General features: G+C 39.8%; 1 protein-coding gene across 9 annotated transcripts in view; it reads right to left on the bottom strand.

The window, feature by feature from the left end:
• Positions 1 to 593: 593 nt before the first annotated feature.
• Positions 594 to 14,665, bottom strand: part of prdm16 (PR domain containing 16) — a 337,870-nt gene continuing 323,798 nt past the window's right edge. For 7 of the 9 annotated variants that reach the window (XM_037772558.1, XM_037772553.1, XM_037772555.1 and 4 more), the window contains 3 exons: positions 12,809 to 12,980; positions 6,591 to 6,848; positions 5,054 to 6,161 (listed from right to left, as the gene is read on the bottom strand). In XM_037772558.1, coding sequence (XP_037628486.1) covers positions 5,885 to 6,161; positions 6,591 to 6,848; positions 12,809 to 12,980 — 707 coding nt within the window. In that variant the 3' untranslated portion in view covers positions 5,054 to 5,884. Of the gene's footprint in view, positions 4,112 to 5,052; positions 6,162 to 6,590; positions 6,849 to 12,808; positions 12,981 to 14,665 lie in introns of those variants that run through there. The other 2 variants (XM_037772560.1, XM_037772554.1) reach the window with 2 other exon arrangements.

Raw genomic sequence — 14,665 nt, 5'->3', positions numbered from 1 at the left:
TCGTGGCATACTATAGCATGATATCTTTTGTGACATACTATACTATGACATTTTATATTACTTTTTTTAATGACATTTTTATGGCAAACTATACTATGACATTTTTTATGCCATACTATTACGTTTTAATGGCATATTATACTATGATATTTTTTTAATGATATTTTTAATGGCATACTATACTATGATATTCTTTAATGATATTTTTATGGTATACTATACTATGATTTTAATACAATGATTTTTTAATGATGTTTTTATGGCATACTAAACTATGATTTTAAAACAATGGCATTTTTTATCACTTTTTAATGAGACATTTTTTATGGCATAGGCTACTATACTAAAATTTGAATACAATTCTTTTTAATGTCATTTTTGTGGTTTAGTATGGCATTTTTTATGACTTTATTATGACATACTATACCATGACATTTTTTTTAATGGCATACTATACTATTGATGCGTTGATGAACAATTCCCGTAACATTCATAAGGTGCCACTAGTTGCTATGCAACCAGCAGCTTTCTAAAAGTTGTCGTTCCTAACCTGACAGACGCTGACAGCTCACAAATACACAGCGGACATGTCATTTAAAAAGCACACAGGTTTTATTGCATATCAATTTCATGTATAAATTCTTCATAGCATTGGAAAGATTACATTTGGTATACATTGCTATTCTACAGAATTAACATCAGAGTCATATCTTTTCAATGAAATTTCTCTAAAGTACATCTTCAATAATCACAAGCATCAAAAGAACTGCAATTTTCAGAATTGTTCAATATTATTCTACAATCCTTTATTGTTTTTCATTATGTCTTCTCCCACAAGTCTTTTCTAATGTCTTTCAGAGCCACCTGCCCAAACATCTGTAAGGCAGTCAAGAACTTGAAGTCAAACCTACCAAACTAACCACATGTACAATAAGTGCATCTACGGATTTATTTTTTTCTTTCATTTTTTTTTTCTCATTTTTTGATTTGATACACATTTCACAAATGGACATCATTATGACCGCTAAACACGTCATGCACAATATCTTTTTTTTGTTTGTTTGTTTTCAATAAACATAACAGAGGCGATATACAACTCAGATTCAAACAAAACAAGCACCATCCATTTAAACCCATATTTTTCAATGATTTTTTTTTCTTCAGACAAATGCACCATTGTTTTTCATTCTTTAAAATACTATACAGTTAAAAAGAAACAATATGTATATTTTTTTTACTTTCTCCTGTAACAGTGGGGGGAAAAACAGCAACCATGTTCTATTATGCTGAAACATATTTCAGCGACCATCTGCCAGAATACTTTCTGAAGTTGGCAAAATGGAATACTTCAATGCCTTCAATTCCTTTGCTTTACACAGCGCGTACTTATTACAGTAGTCCATGACATGAATTACTACATATAGTCAACCTAAAAACTTCGCAACCCAAGCCTTTACATTTTATAACCACGACTTGGGAAAACAATGTGTTTACTGTGAATGAAATCTCATTCAGTAGAATTATTAAAAAAAAGACTTCTGTCTTTAGAAAAAATGAGATGATGCAGCAGTCCTCATCAGCATCACACCGCCGTCACCTGCTGTCGTGAATAAAAATTACAGTGCTTTCTGTTTCAGATTTATCTTATCTCTCTCTGTGTGGAGCTCGAAGTTGCTCATCTACTGAAACTAATCTGAAAATGTATCCGTGTTCTACGTTCTAGAGACCTAAGCCTGATCAATGTATGGCTTGGACCCACATGGTTTAAGTACTAGTTTGAAAATACAGCATCAGGCCTAGTTCTGAGAGTCCCAGTAAGTATGCAGGGAGGACCAAGGCAACAATGATCAACAATGCTCGCCCCCCCTGCTCCTGCAGCTATCTACACTTATCTACAGTACACATGACTCATGCCCTCCGTGGCACCGCTACCTTGTAGACCACATGGAATGAGTTTTTAGTATGATCTCAGAAGAAGGGAATATAAAGTTAAACTCCCTATCCAGAATTAACAACACATTGTTTTTTGCATGTGTTGGAAGGACCAACCAGCATAATTATGATGTCCATTTTAACACTATCTGTGGTTTAGTTTACACTTTTTGTTTTTGTTTTGTTTTGGTTTCATGAGTCCTTGCCTTCATTCTTGCATGACCGGCGATTCTGTCGCTCCAGTGCGGCGAAGACCAGATGTTCATGCAGATGTTGGACCATGTAGTATAGGATAACTAATTTTTAAAAAGAATATTCATTGTTTACATGTATCAAATGAAAAGCAGAGGGGAACTTGATGTGGTAGATTCAATAATGTGACAACGTAATGCCCTTTTCTGACATTCATAGTGAAAGTTGTCCAAGTCTGTCCCCCTCCCTCCCCCCCGTCTATAATACTTGAACCAATTGAACAAGACACATTCAGCATACTGGGTAAAAATGGTTGAACTGAAAATAAGAAAGAAAAGAAAAACTAAACACTGCAGGACGTTACATTGCCAAATAGGATCTAAAGCTAACTACAGCTATCTTTCACTATAAATAAAAACAATTAATTTCATGGGTTCTTTCCATTTTGGCACACTAACGCATCAAAACCAGAGATTCTGAATCTCTCCTCACGTTCTGATAGGCGTTCATTCCTTCAGTATCAAGAAAAGAGGGATGAAATGACGTCTTCATTTTCAACTCCTCCAGTCATGACAAAAACAACCAAAAATAAATACATACACACACACTTCTGAAATCAAATATATAAGAGCGTAATAATAAGGAAAAAAAAAAAAACTATGACAGCAAATGCAAGCCCCTTGGAAATGAAATGATTGTCAGAGAACAAAACATTTTCTATGGGTTATTTGGCACATACCACTCTTGCTATGAACATCTAGGTTATTTTGTACATCATATGACAATATCATACAATTTTGGTCCTTCTCTAAAATAATTATATTAACAATTTAGCACTGTGGTGCCTACGACAAAACAATACTGTGGTATCTAAGAGGAGAGAAAGTAAATAAAATTAACAAATGACGATGAAACAAAACAAGCAGAGAAAGACGTTCCTCATTTTTTTTGAGTATGATTTTTAAATTCATTTTTCAGCATGATCAAATTGGGCAGCCAATTACAACGGCTAGTGTCCCAGATAGCTCATCAAAAATCACCAGTTGCTGTGCACATTTGAACATCGTTCTCCATGTAATCATTCAAAAAATCAACAGTCTACTGGAACAGTCATTTCCTCAAGTAACATTTAGTGTGGTGCTATTGTTGATTCTGCAGTTTTATAACTGAAACAAGATCAGTAAATGAATTGCCTGTGATTGGTGGGGGGTGGGGGGGACCTGGAGACAATAGTGCACGCGCCCACTATGTTCCTGGTGAAACACACCACCATATGGACATGCAGTGCTAATGCAGTGCTGATGCTGCAGTGCTTGAAGTAGGCGGTGTACACAGACTTTAGAGACGTACTAGTCATTAAGTGTCTTTATGAGAGCCTTACGTCGGGTCTCTGTGGTGCTGGAGTGAGCCTTGTGGACTTGGGGAGGATCAGAGTGATGCAGAGTTTCAATGCTGTTGAGAAGCATTCATCATGTCCTTCACATCAACAGGAGCTTAGCAGTGCTTTCTTTTTGACAGAGTCTTGCGAGACACCTCACCAAGGGACAATCTCTCCCTCCTATCTCACTCACTCACTCACTCAATCACTCACTCACTCACTCACTCACACACACACACACACACACACAAATGAACACACATCTCCACACAAACATATTCTTTCTATCTTGAATGTATGTGACACTGAATTCTTCTCCGGCCTCCACATTTCTCACTACCCATGTCCACTCCGTCTCTTTGTTTCTATCCATTTTGTGAAACTAATGTTCCTCCTACTCTTCCTCCCACTTCCTCTCTCTCCCTCTCCCTCTCTCTCTCCCTCTCTCTCTCTGTCTGTCTGTTTCTCTCTGGTCTAGATGTGGTTGAGCGGGTGAAAGCTGCTCGTCTCAGACGGTCCACCTCCCATGCTCAGCCAAGTGTCCAGAGAGTTCTGGGAGGGCGCGTGCAAAGGGTTGTTCTCCGAGAGAGACAGCATCATTGCATAAGCCTGCGGGAGAAGACAGGGACGTTTAACGAGAGGAAACTCAATATTTTACAACACTCATTTTCTGTAACATTGTCTTCGTGAAAATGACATTTCTATGACATTTTTATGGCATATTATACTATGACATTTTTATATGACATTTTCTGTGGCATACTACCAGTATACTATGATTTTTTTAATGACATTTTTAGGACAAACTGTAATATGACTTTTTTATGACTTTACTATACTATGCTATTTTGCATGATTTTATATGGCATACTATAATAAGACGTTTTTTTATTATTTTTTTTATTGCATTCTCAACTATGACATTTTTTTTTTTTTTTTAATTATGGGAAACTATACCATGACTTTTAATAACTTTTTTATTGCATACTATGCTATGACTTTTTTTATAACGTACTTTACATTGTTATATCTTTACGACAGTTTCTGTCACATATTATACTATGACATTTTTATATGACATTTTTAGGACAAACTGTAATATGACTTTTTTATGACTTTTTATGGAATACTATCTATATCTATGATATTGTTTGATATTTTTTTTAATGGCATAATATACTATGACATTTTCTTTCATATTTTATGACATTTTTTTATACTTTTTATTGTATACTGTACTAAGACATTTTTTGTATGATATTCTTTTATGCCATGCTATATACTAAGACATTTTTTATGATTTTTTATTGCAAACTGTACTATGACATTTTTTATCACATTTTTTATGGTATACTATAATATGACTTTTCATAACATTTTTGACACTTTTTTATGGCATACTGTACTATAAACATTTTTTATGATATTATTTTATGACGTGCTATACTATGACATTTTTTACTTTTTGTGCCATACTATTCTATATCATTTTTTTTATGGCATACTACTGTATACTGTGCCATTTTTTATGATTTTCTTTAAGACATACTATACTATAAGTGTTTTTTATTGCATACTGTACTATGACATCTTTTATGATATTCTTTTATGACATGCAATACTATGCTATTTTTTTATGATTTTTATGGCATACTATAATAAGACTTTTTTTAATGATTTTTGTATTGCATTCTCAACTATGAGATTTTTTTTTTAATTATGGGAAACTATACTATGACTATTAATAACTTTTTTATTGCATACTATGCTATGACTTTTTTTATAACGTACTTTACATTGTTATATCTTTACGACAGTTTCTGTCACATTATACTATGGCATTTTTTAAAAACATTTAAAGCATACTATACAATGATATTTTTTTACGACAGTTTGTGTGACACACTATACTATGACATTTTATTTTCTGAGGCGTACTATACCCGAGGTTCTAAAAGTTTTGGTGACCAAGTGCCCATTTAAGAGCCAGCATATGTTATGACTGCCGTACAGGAAAAGTGCACACATGAAACAAAACATATTTTCCATCTTACTTCCACATTAAATTGCCAAGTTGTCCACTAACTTTAGCAAACGGCACTAGCATTAGAACATGATTCCTGTGGCCCTCACGAATTGCCACTAGTTGCCATGCAACCAGTAGCAATCCTAACCTGACAGACACTTGATATGGGGGCGCAAGTAGCCGAGTAGTGTATTAAATGTAGGCAGAAAAGATCAGAGCAGTCAAGGTAAGTTAACAGGTAAGATTTTAGTAGGTTAAGTGAGAGGAAAAGACGTAGCCAGGCAGGACAAGAGGCACTTTTAGGTACAGTTAACTGAATTAACAACCTTTTCTTTTCAAAGGATCCATCTCAACCTTTATCTCTGTAGCCACATGATGCATTCTCTCCTTCCTCCTGTCTTATCAGAACAACATGTCTTTCCTGTCCCTCCCTCTTTCAGTGGACAGTCACATACCTGGGTTTTAGCCTGCCTGTACAATGTCTCTTTCAATGCCTCCGACTCTAGTGAAGTGTTAAATATGTCTTTAACATCGAAGGGTTGCTCGTCACTGGCTGCTTTACGTAACCCCTCCAGGCTCTTGGGAAAGCTGGGCAGACCCTCCAGGTCCAAGAGAGAGCCCTCCTCTATACACCTGCACACCGAGGGATGGAGGGATGGATGGATGGATGGCAGAAATAGGGCAGTATGGATGGACGGATGGATGTAAATATAGACGTAAGGGAAGGGATAGATGGAGAGTTAATGCGATGGAGAGGGGGAGGAAAACGAAAGGACGAAGTTGAAGTGAAAGGAAACATGAAGAGAAGAGAACAGGATAGGTACGATTAATAAAAGGACAGGTAGAGGGAATAAATTGGGGAAAAGGAAAAGAAGAGTAGGAGCTGAGGCTGAAAGTCTTTTTTGAGGTCATTCCATGTTTTACTTCTGTCTAGTGTTTAGTACTGGCTTTAGTTATGATGAAAGAAGGTATCGCGGGCCGGTTCTGTTTAAAGGTTTGTTGTTGGGAGTGTCCATGAACACTGACTCGTGTGGTTTTCTGTACAGTTAACAAAAGGAATACCTGCGAGTGTGTTCATAGCTCATAGCTAATGGAGCCGTCTCCGTCTCGTCCTCGTCCTCGTCCTCCTCATACGCTCCCGTTGTGACGGGAGACGGGGACTCGGGCGCCTCGTCGTGAGACTTCTCCGTCAGGCTGCCTTCCTCCTCCTCCTCGTCGTCACCCTCCACTTCCTCCTCCTCCTCCTCCAACCCCTGGATGCCTAGCTTGGAGTTGGACAAACTGTGGCTGGGTGGGCGCTCCTCCTCAGCCTGGTCTGATCTGTAGAAGGGGTCAAAGGTCAAAGTAGAGAGGAAGTGTTAGGGATGTTTTTCCTTCTGTATTAGTGACCTTTCAGAATAAGAAGCAGACATTTAGAGCTCATGTGAAGTTATGTTTATCCAGTCTGTGGCGCTGCATGAAAACAAATTTCAAATATGAAACATAAACTGTCTGAAGTTGTTTCTCTCTCTTAATAGCAGCTTTTAGCCAGCTCTCTTTAGCAGGGCACACATTACACGAGAATCAAGCTGATTTTTGGCCCCATTCCTCTCAACAATCGTCAGCAAGGCACCGATGTTTTGATGTTGATAAAGATGATCTTACCAGATGTTCCTGTGGTGTGAGGTATCTTAAGTGTATTTTTTTACTTCCCCCTATCAGCTCGATAGTCCCATTTAAAATTATAAATACTAAACATGTTCAACGTTTACGGTGGGATATCCTGTTGTGTGTGGGGAACCCCGAGGACAGCCGATGACGCGGTCACGTGGGAAAGAATGATATAACGACAACCACCATCTCCATGGCAACCGCAACTAATGCATGAGCTAACGCTAAACGTGAAGCATGAAGTCGTAGTAAGATGGAGCTCAGAGATGGAGGACCAACTTGTTGATTGGTGGCAACAACACAAGTGTTTATTTATCTTCATGACTTCATCCACTATTTTTATTTTTATTTGTGAATTTTCAGTCGGGACTGTTGTTGTTCGTGAATGAATCTGTTAGTGTGTGGTTGTGCTGTTTGGGCCAAATCGTTGCTCTGCACACTCTATTGGAAGAAAACTGTTAAATTTAACATCACATGTTGTGGGGGGTCTCTCACATTTTCAACATCTGTTAAAGGTAGGGTCAACGATGTTGGAAAGCTAGCATAATTTGAAAGTAGCATCGCCTCAGGAGCTCCGTCTAAACCCCCTTCCCCTCCCCCCGGGGCTCCTTCCAAGGCAACGCCCCCCCCCCACACACACACATGCACGAGCACCGCCGCATCGTAACTACTTCACAGACACAGAGCGGAGAGAGGACCTCAACTCAACAACGCTACCTCATGACCAGTAACCGCGGCAGTGCTACTGCAGGGCTGACTTTTCTCTTCCATTCTCCAGGAAACGTGCGACGGCGACGCGCTTCGAGTTCAGGCTGGTGCACGCCAAGGGTAGAGTACGAGCAGGGAGGCAGGGAGGCATCTGATTGGTTCTTTCCAAGCGGACCGCGGGGCAGTGATTGGTAGATGTTTTTACAGGATTATAGCAGCTACAGATGACGGTTCTTAATGGATCGCTGTCAGGTGTAAAGACCATTTCAACCAATATAACAAACAGTGTCTACTGGAGAACATCGTCAACCCTGCCTTTGAGATCTGAAACATATTTTAGTGTGGGCCAGCCTTTAGCTTCTGGAAAATGTGGATATGAGTGTGAGCGGTCTACCTCGCCAATCAGGGAGGGCCGGAGGGAAAAGACGCAATAAATCTGAGTCATGTGTCGTAACCAGAGGTTTTCAGAGAAAGATGCATAGAGGAACTAAAAGGGAGCATATCTCTGGTTCTACTGAAGTTTATATTTTATTTTACAAATTGTCAGTACCCAGTTCTTTTAGTTTGTTCTCTGTCCAGTCTAGAGCTGCGTTTCCTGACCATCTAAAAGACATGACTCATCACCAGCAGAGAGCGAAACATAAATAATCTGTTGACAGCGTGCACAGTCCAACTCCAGCGTCCACACAAACAACACGGGTGCTGACAGTCGGCCCCGGAGCGCTTTTCAAACGACCCAGCGCATGATTAATTGGCCCGCTCCCTCCTCAGACACGGAGCAGGAGATGGCCCGCTTCAGACCGGGTCCTCTACTACACCCTGTAACGGTGGAAGCGCACTCTGTGTGACTGAGGGAAGACGATGGCTGATCTGCAAACAGGCTATCAGCACACCGCCATTATGAGCTGCCATCTGTACATTTTCCAGCCAGCACCCTAACCCCCCCCCCCCCCCCCCCCCCCCCCCCCCCCCCCCCTCCATCACCCCCAGACCACGATGTCATGGCTCATGATATCATTTCCTCTGGGACGGCAAATTTACCCCCTCCATTTTTTTGCCACACAGTGGACATTTATCAACTCAGACAGGATTACCTCTGGGAAGGGCTGCACAGGGACAGGATTGGGTCACACACAGTGGGTGGGTAAATGCGGGTAGGGGGACTTTGGGGGGGGGGGAAAGAAAGTTCTCCTCTTTCAATCTAGATTAAATATCACCATAATCAAATTGCAGAGCTGGTTGGCGGGGGGAAAAGTCCATGCCTGTGTACGGAGAAAGAAGCGTAGCTCTGACATAGGGGGCCCTGGGTTTTGTCATTTAGTCTAAACACGTCAGTCGGGTGTTTGTGTTAGCGGGCTGGGGGTACGGATATAGCGGGTGGATGGGGGAAGAGCTCCATCATCAGTGGATCTCTCTAGATAAATGCCTCAACCTGAGTCCCCCTCAGGGTCCAAACTGCCAGCCGCTGTAGCCCAGACAAGGAACCAGCTCCAACTGTATAGTTTCATCCAAACCATAGAGCTGGAGCCACGGTCCTCGTTCCAGCCCTAATTATAAGACCTGGATCGAGGTCTCCGAGGAGACAGATACCTCTTAGTCCTTCAACGCTGCAGTTCTGGAAATATCTGCGTTCATCTAACTTGTTTGTTTGAACCTTCCTTCCCACCCTCGGAGCCTCAGCAGCGCTGCCTCAGCATCGCCGACGTCCCCCCGGCTTGGAAACTGCTCAAACAAAGTTTTCATGTGAAAACAAAGAGCTACCAGGGATTTTTTTTTTTATTTTGACTGGCTGTGATGCTGAAAAAAAAGGGGAGAAACTATGCTGCGAGGGCGGTTAAGAGCGATTACAGATAGTCATCCGTGAGCGTGTGTTTGCGTTTCGGCGTTTGACTTCAGTCACTCAGAGGGAGAATAAACAGCGGGCTGTCTGGTGGGTGGACAGAAAGCGTAATACTTAGTCTGAATTACAGATATTAAAATGTCAGGACCAGCCTGTTGTGGATGAGACTCAGTATTGATCCCAGATGGCAGAGGGGCTAAATTGCCACTGGGTCTGCCGGCCATAATGCGTGTTGACAAGAGGGAGGAGGGGATGATGGAGGAAGAGACAGACAGAAAGTGAGACTACCAGAAAGGAATTCACATTGAGAGTATAGAGTCGAGGAAAGAGAGCAAACCGCTGACTGAAAGAGAAAAAACATTTCATCCTCCTTTTCTTTTCCAATAAAGTTTTTGTGAACCTTCCCACCAACTGAGCTACTAACACTGAAAGCACTTCAGGACTTAAAACAGGGTGTCTGTTTGGTTTAGAAGTAGTCATTTTACACATTATGGTTTTTAGAGAGCAGAACAAACACACACAGGATGATCGATCCTGCTGGAGTAACTGGTAAACAGATTCATTTACCAACTACAGCAGCAGGTATGAACTGCATTCTTCACAGAGACAGCTCTAGTGAAACTGTAGACATGGCTGAAATGTAAATTCCCTCCTACACATAACTCTAAGCAGGTGTTAAAAGTGGAAAAAGAATAATTATTTAAAAAAAAAAATCAGCATGCATACTTAATCTACACGCCCTTGTCCCACAATGCAATGCACAAAAAACAAGTAGAAGCAACACAGTCTATGTTCCAATACGTTTTCTTTATACTTTTAGTTCGTACTGCAGCTGCCCTTACAAAGTACGTACTGTTGTGTGCATACAACTGTCATAACATTACGCCCTGAACTTTGACCCTCTTGCTCATACTGTGTTATATCCGCTGTGCAGAGGATTGTGGGTCAGAATATCCAGAAAAGCATACTGGCTTGCATACTGCAAAATGCGATCGGATGTATTTAGTAGGACATCATGGTATTTTTGGCATACTGCGTTTGACGTACTATGTATTGGGACGAAATCGCATACTGTGCCCTACATGCTCATTACGTGTACTATCGTTCAGCATACTTTAGTGTGAATAAACAGTAGTGTGTATCTTTTTTTTTTTTTACGTCGTCACGTCCTGAGAGCCTCTTTGCCGGTTGGAGACGTGTAACCATGGTAACCCATGTCAAAACATGTGACAAAAACGATGGTTTGTCAGAATCAAAGTCTGAATTAATTTAAAATATATATTATGCCTGTAGCAAAGGGAATTCTTAAACTTACACTTAAATTGAAGCGTTATTGATATTACAGAGCTGTGGGTCAACTTCTGTTATGAACGTTGTCGTCACTACAGCATTGCATTGTGGGATATATAGCCATAGTGTCCAGCGTTGCATACTGTAATAGTGCAATTTGCATACTATTGGTTTCATACTAAGGTTTCAGACATACTAAAAAAGCTTAGTTAGTTAGTATGTAATTTCAGATGCAACCTAAATCTTTTTCTTGCATATTAAATAGTATGGTAATATGGGTGCACAGTATCTGAACGCACAGTCACAGCTGCAAAAGTTAAAAACAAATGGGTGAAAGCAGCTGCAATAAGAGCTTTGTTTCTTTTATTTGTGTTAAATTAAAAGTTGCAGTTAGATACACTGTTAATCCGAACTGTTAGTTAATCCAACTGTAACTACTGTCAGCGTGCAGTAAGGAGTCGGGACACAGCTCTGATGTTGGTGACTATTGCCATACAAACTCAAGCCACTAGAGGGCACTGTGCACTAAGTACTAGCATGCATGTTATTGTGTACAGGGAGGAGAAAGGGGCTAAAGAAGACTATGAGCACAACTGTGTGATAAGTAGCCACACCACAGTTTACAAAATACTTTCTTACAAGTAACAGTACAAACATCAAAATATACTTAAAATACTCATTATGCAAAATAATATATATCACATCATTGGATTATATAATTATTGATGCAATGTGTTCATCACTTTAATGTTGCAGCTGATAAAGGAGGAGCTCATTTTAACTACTTTAATAACTTGGTAATACATCGTTAGTTGATTTATATTTTGGATTAAGAATCTGAATCTGCAAAGTAGCTAGTAACATAATATCTTCAAATAGATGTAGTGGAGTAAAAAGTGCAATATCTCCCTCTGAGATGTAGTGGAGTAGAAGAATGAAGTTGCATAATAAGGAAATACTCAAGTTAAGTACAAGTACCTCAAAATCGTAGTTAAAGCTGAAGTAGGTGAGATTTGCACAAATATGATTAAAAAAAAAGAAACAGGTAACCTGAAAAAAAAAATTGTTCCTCTGTGTCCTCCGGTGCTCCTAACGACATCTGCAAGATTTCACAGACCGGAGGAAAACAAGCAGTAAGAGCTGATCTTACTTTGATCTCCGACCAAACGGTCAAACGAGGCAGCACTGATCAAATATGAATCAATATTCCGTTACGTTAATGTCTATTTCTCTCCTCACATGTTCTCAGAATCATCTTGTAGTACACGGTTTAGCTGTAAAATGAGAAAGTTTGTGACGCCGCCGCCATTGTGAAATCAATAGGAACGCTCTCTCAATGAAATGACCTGTGATTGGTCAAAGTCTCCCGTCACGGGCTAGATTGTTTAAAGCCTGAAAACAGAGCCATGAGGAGGAGCAGAAGTCTACTGATCTCTCAGAACACTTGAATTACAATATGCTGAAAGATTATTATGGAGTTTTTGCCCAATGATGCCAAAAATATACTGAAGCTTTAAATACAGTACTTGAGTAAATGTAGACTATTTAGTTAAATTCCACAACTGTTTGTATGTTTGTACCTGTCAGGTATCAAAAATGTCTTCTATGTTCTTGTTCTATGTTCTATCTTTTTTTGCTCCAGAGTCAGGATTACAGTTGAGGTTGGGGTAAGAATCTGAGCTTGGCATGAGGAGTGGAGGGTTAGCCTCATGGATCAAATGTAATCACTGAAGGTCTTTCCAAAAAATGGTAATACAAAATGTGGTCCGTGTGAGCAACTTTTCCTTGTTACCTCTTATCCGTGGAGCTGGAGGCCTGGTTCATCTCACTGTTGGAAATGAAGTTGCGGATTTCTGAGAAGTACGAGTCCTCCTTCTCATCTAAAAGTGCATGATTGTCTGGCTCGGAGTTTGGGGAGGAGATGGTGGTTCCTAGGTTGGAAAGCATCCCGGACTGTTGGCTCACTGTCGGGGAGGGGAAAGCGATGCAAACGTACACATCCACACGCATAAACACACATGTACACACACACACACACACACACACACACACACAACCAAACACACAAGCATGATTAGTTTGATGATCCTCAGACATACATAATAGATGAGTTTAAGGAAAATGCTGAATATTATGACGGTTATTATTATACACATTATTCACATTTTAATACATCAAAAAGCTGCATTTCTGTGGTTAAAACTTTGTGAAACTGGGTTGAACATATTTTAACAAACAGCGGTCATGGAATAGACGATAATCAGCGACAGAAGACAAGCCTCGTTACATGAGAGGCTTTTATATCATCTGTGTTCTTACAACTTCTTGCATGTTTTTACATGACCTTTTGAAAAGTATAAAGAAGGAAACCACAGTTACATACCGTATTGCAGTTAACTGAGCAAATCCTTTTTTTGTTTTTGCTAATTTGCAGACACTTCAATTTCGTTTAGTCTTTATCAGATAGCGATAGATAGTGGAGAGATGACAGGAAACGATGGAGACGGAGAGAAAGAGACTGAGGACGCTGCGGTTCATGGTTGGCATCTTAACCCCTAAACAACATTGTTTTAAAATCGACCTGTTTTATGTGTTATACTAATTGGATGTTGTGCTCATTCACTTGTAATGTGTGACAGTTGTTTTTGTCTGCTTGTATTGTTTGTGTTTATTGATGTTACAATGTTTGTGCTGTTCTCTTGGCAAGGTCACTCTTGAAAAATATACTGCGAGACAGTCATTGTTGATGCGGCATCCCCAACAGACCGTAGAACGCCGTGATTGACCAATCAGAATCGAGTATTCAACAAAGCCGTGTAATAAATATATATAACATCTGGGGCAGTCCATCATTTGTCTGTTTTTTTTCATCCAAGAACACTTTGACTTGTGCATGTGGAGACAAACTCGAACCATACTTTAGATTTCATATTTAGGTTGCATTTATAGGTTTAGAAAAATATTTTTCCTTCATTTATTTTATTTTTTTCAGATTTTGTAACATTGGTCTTTGATGAATCCCGGTGGTATTTAAGGGGAAAAGATGGTGTTTAAGTTACGGTTATTTTCTTAGTCTGAATCTCTGCATCTTTTACATTGAATACTTTTAGCAGATGCTATTGCTAACTTTAATTTGACTCAGAATTAGGAATCAAGGATTCATCGGAATCAAAACATCTGTGCACTCATCATTGAATTGCCTTGTATTAACATACTCATAATGGTATTTGAGAGAGTGAGTTTGCAGCAGTTTGGCGCTCCACTGGGTTATATATTATCAACACGTTCTCATCCCAACTCGTCACATACGGATGCTTTGTCATGCCCCTTGGTGTCACTTTATTTTCGGCATCAAAACCACTATAGTTAGATTTAGGAAAGAACAACATGGTTGGGCTTAAAACTACTATGTTTGTACAGTGAAAATGAAACTGAACGTTGTGAACACGGGACGCAAACAAACACCTGATTACAACGTGATGTACGGGACACGAACAGCAATCTCCTGGATGAAAGCCTTGTGTTTGTTGGACCCATCCACCTCCCCTTCCGCCCGCCCTGTGTGTCTTTTTCGTTCTTTAAGCTACGTCACCACACTCCCCGTGCACTTTCTCTGAGCGTTTCCTGTTGTCGCGGATGGGTTTACATT

The sequence above is a fragment of the Sebastes umbrosus genome, chromosome 6, assembly GCF_015220745.1.
Source record: "Sebastes umbrosus isolate fSebUmb1 chromosome 6, fSebUmb1.pri, whole genome shotgun sequence".
NCBI lineage: Eukaryota > Metazoa > Chordata > Actinopteri > Perciformes > Sebastidae > Sebastes > Sebastes umbrosus.
This window is presented reverse-complemented; position numbering and strand designations above follow the sequence as displayed.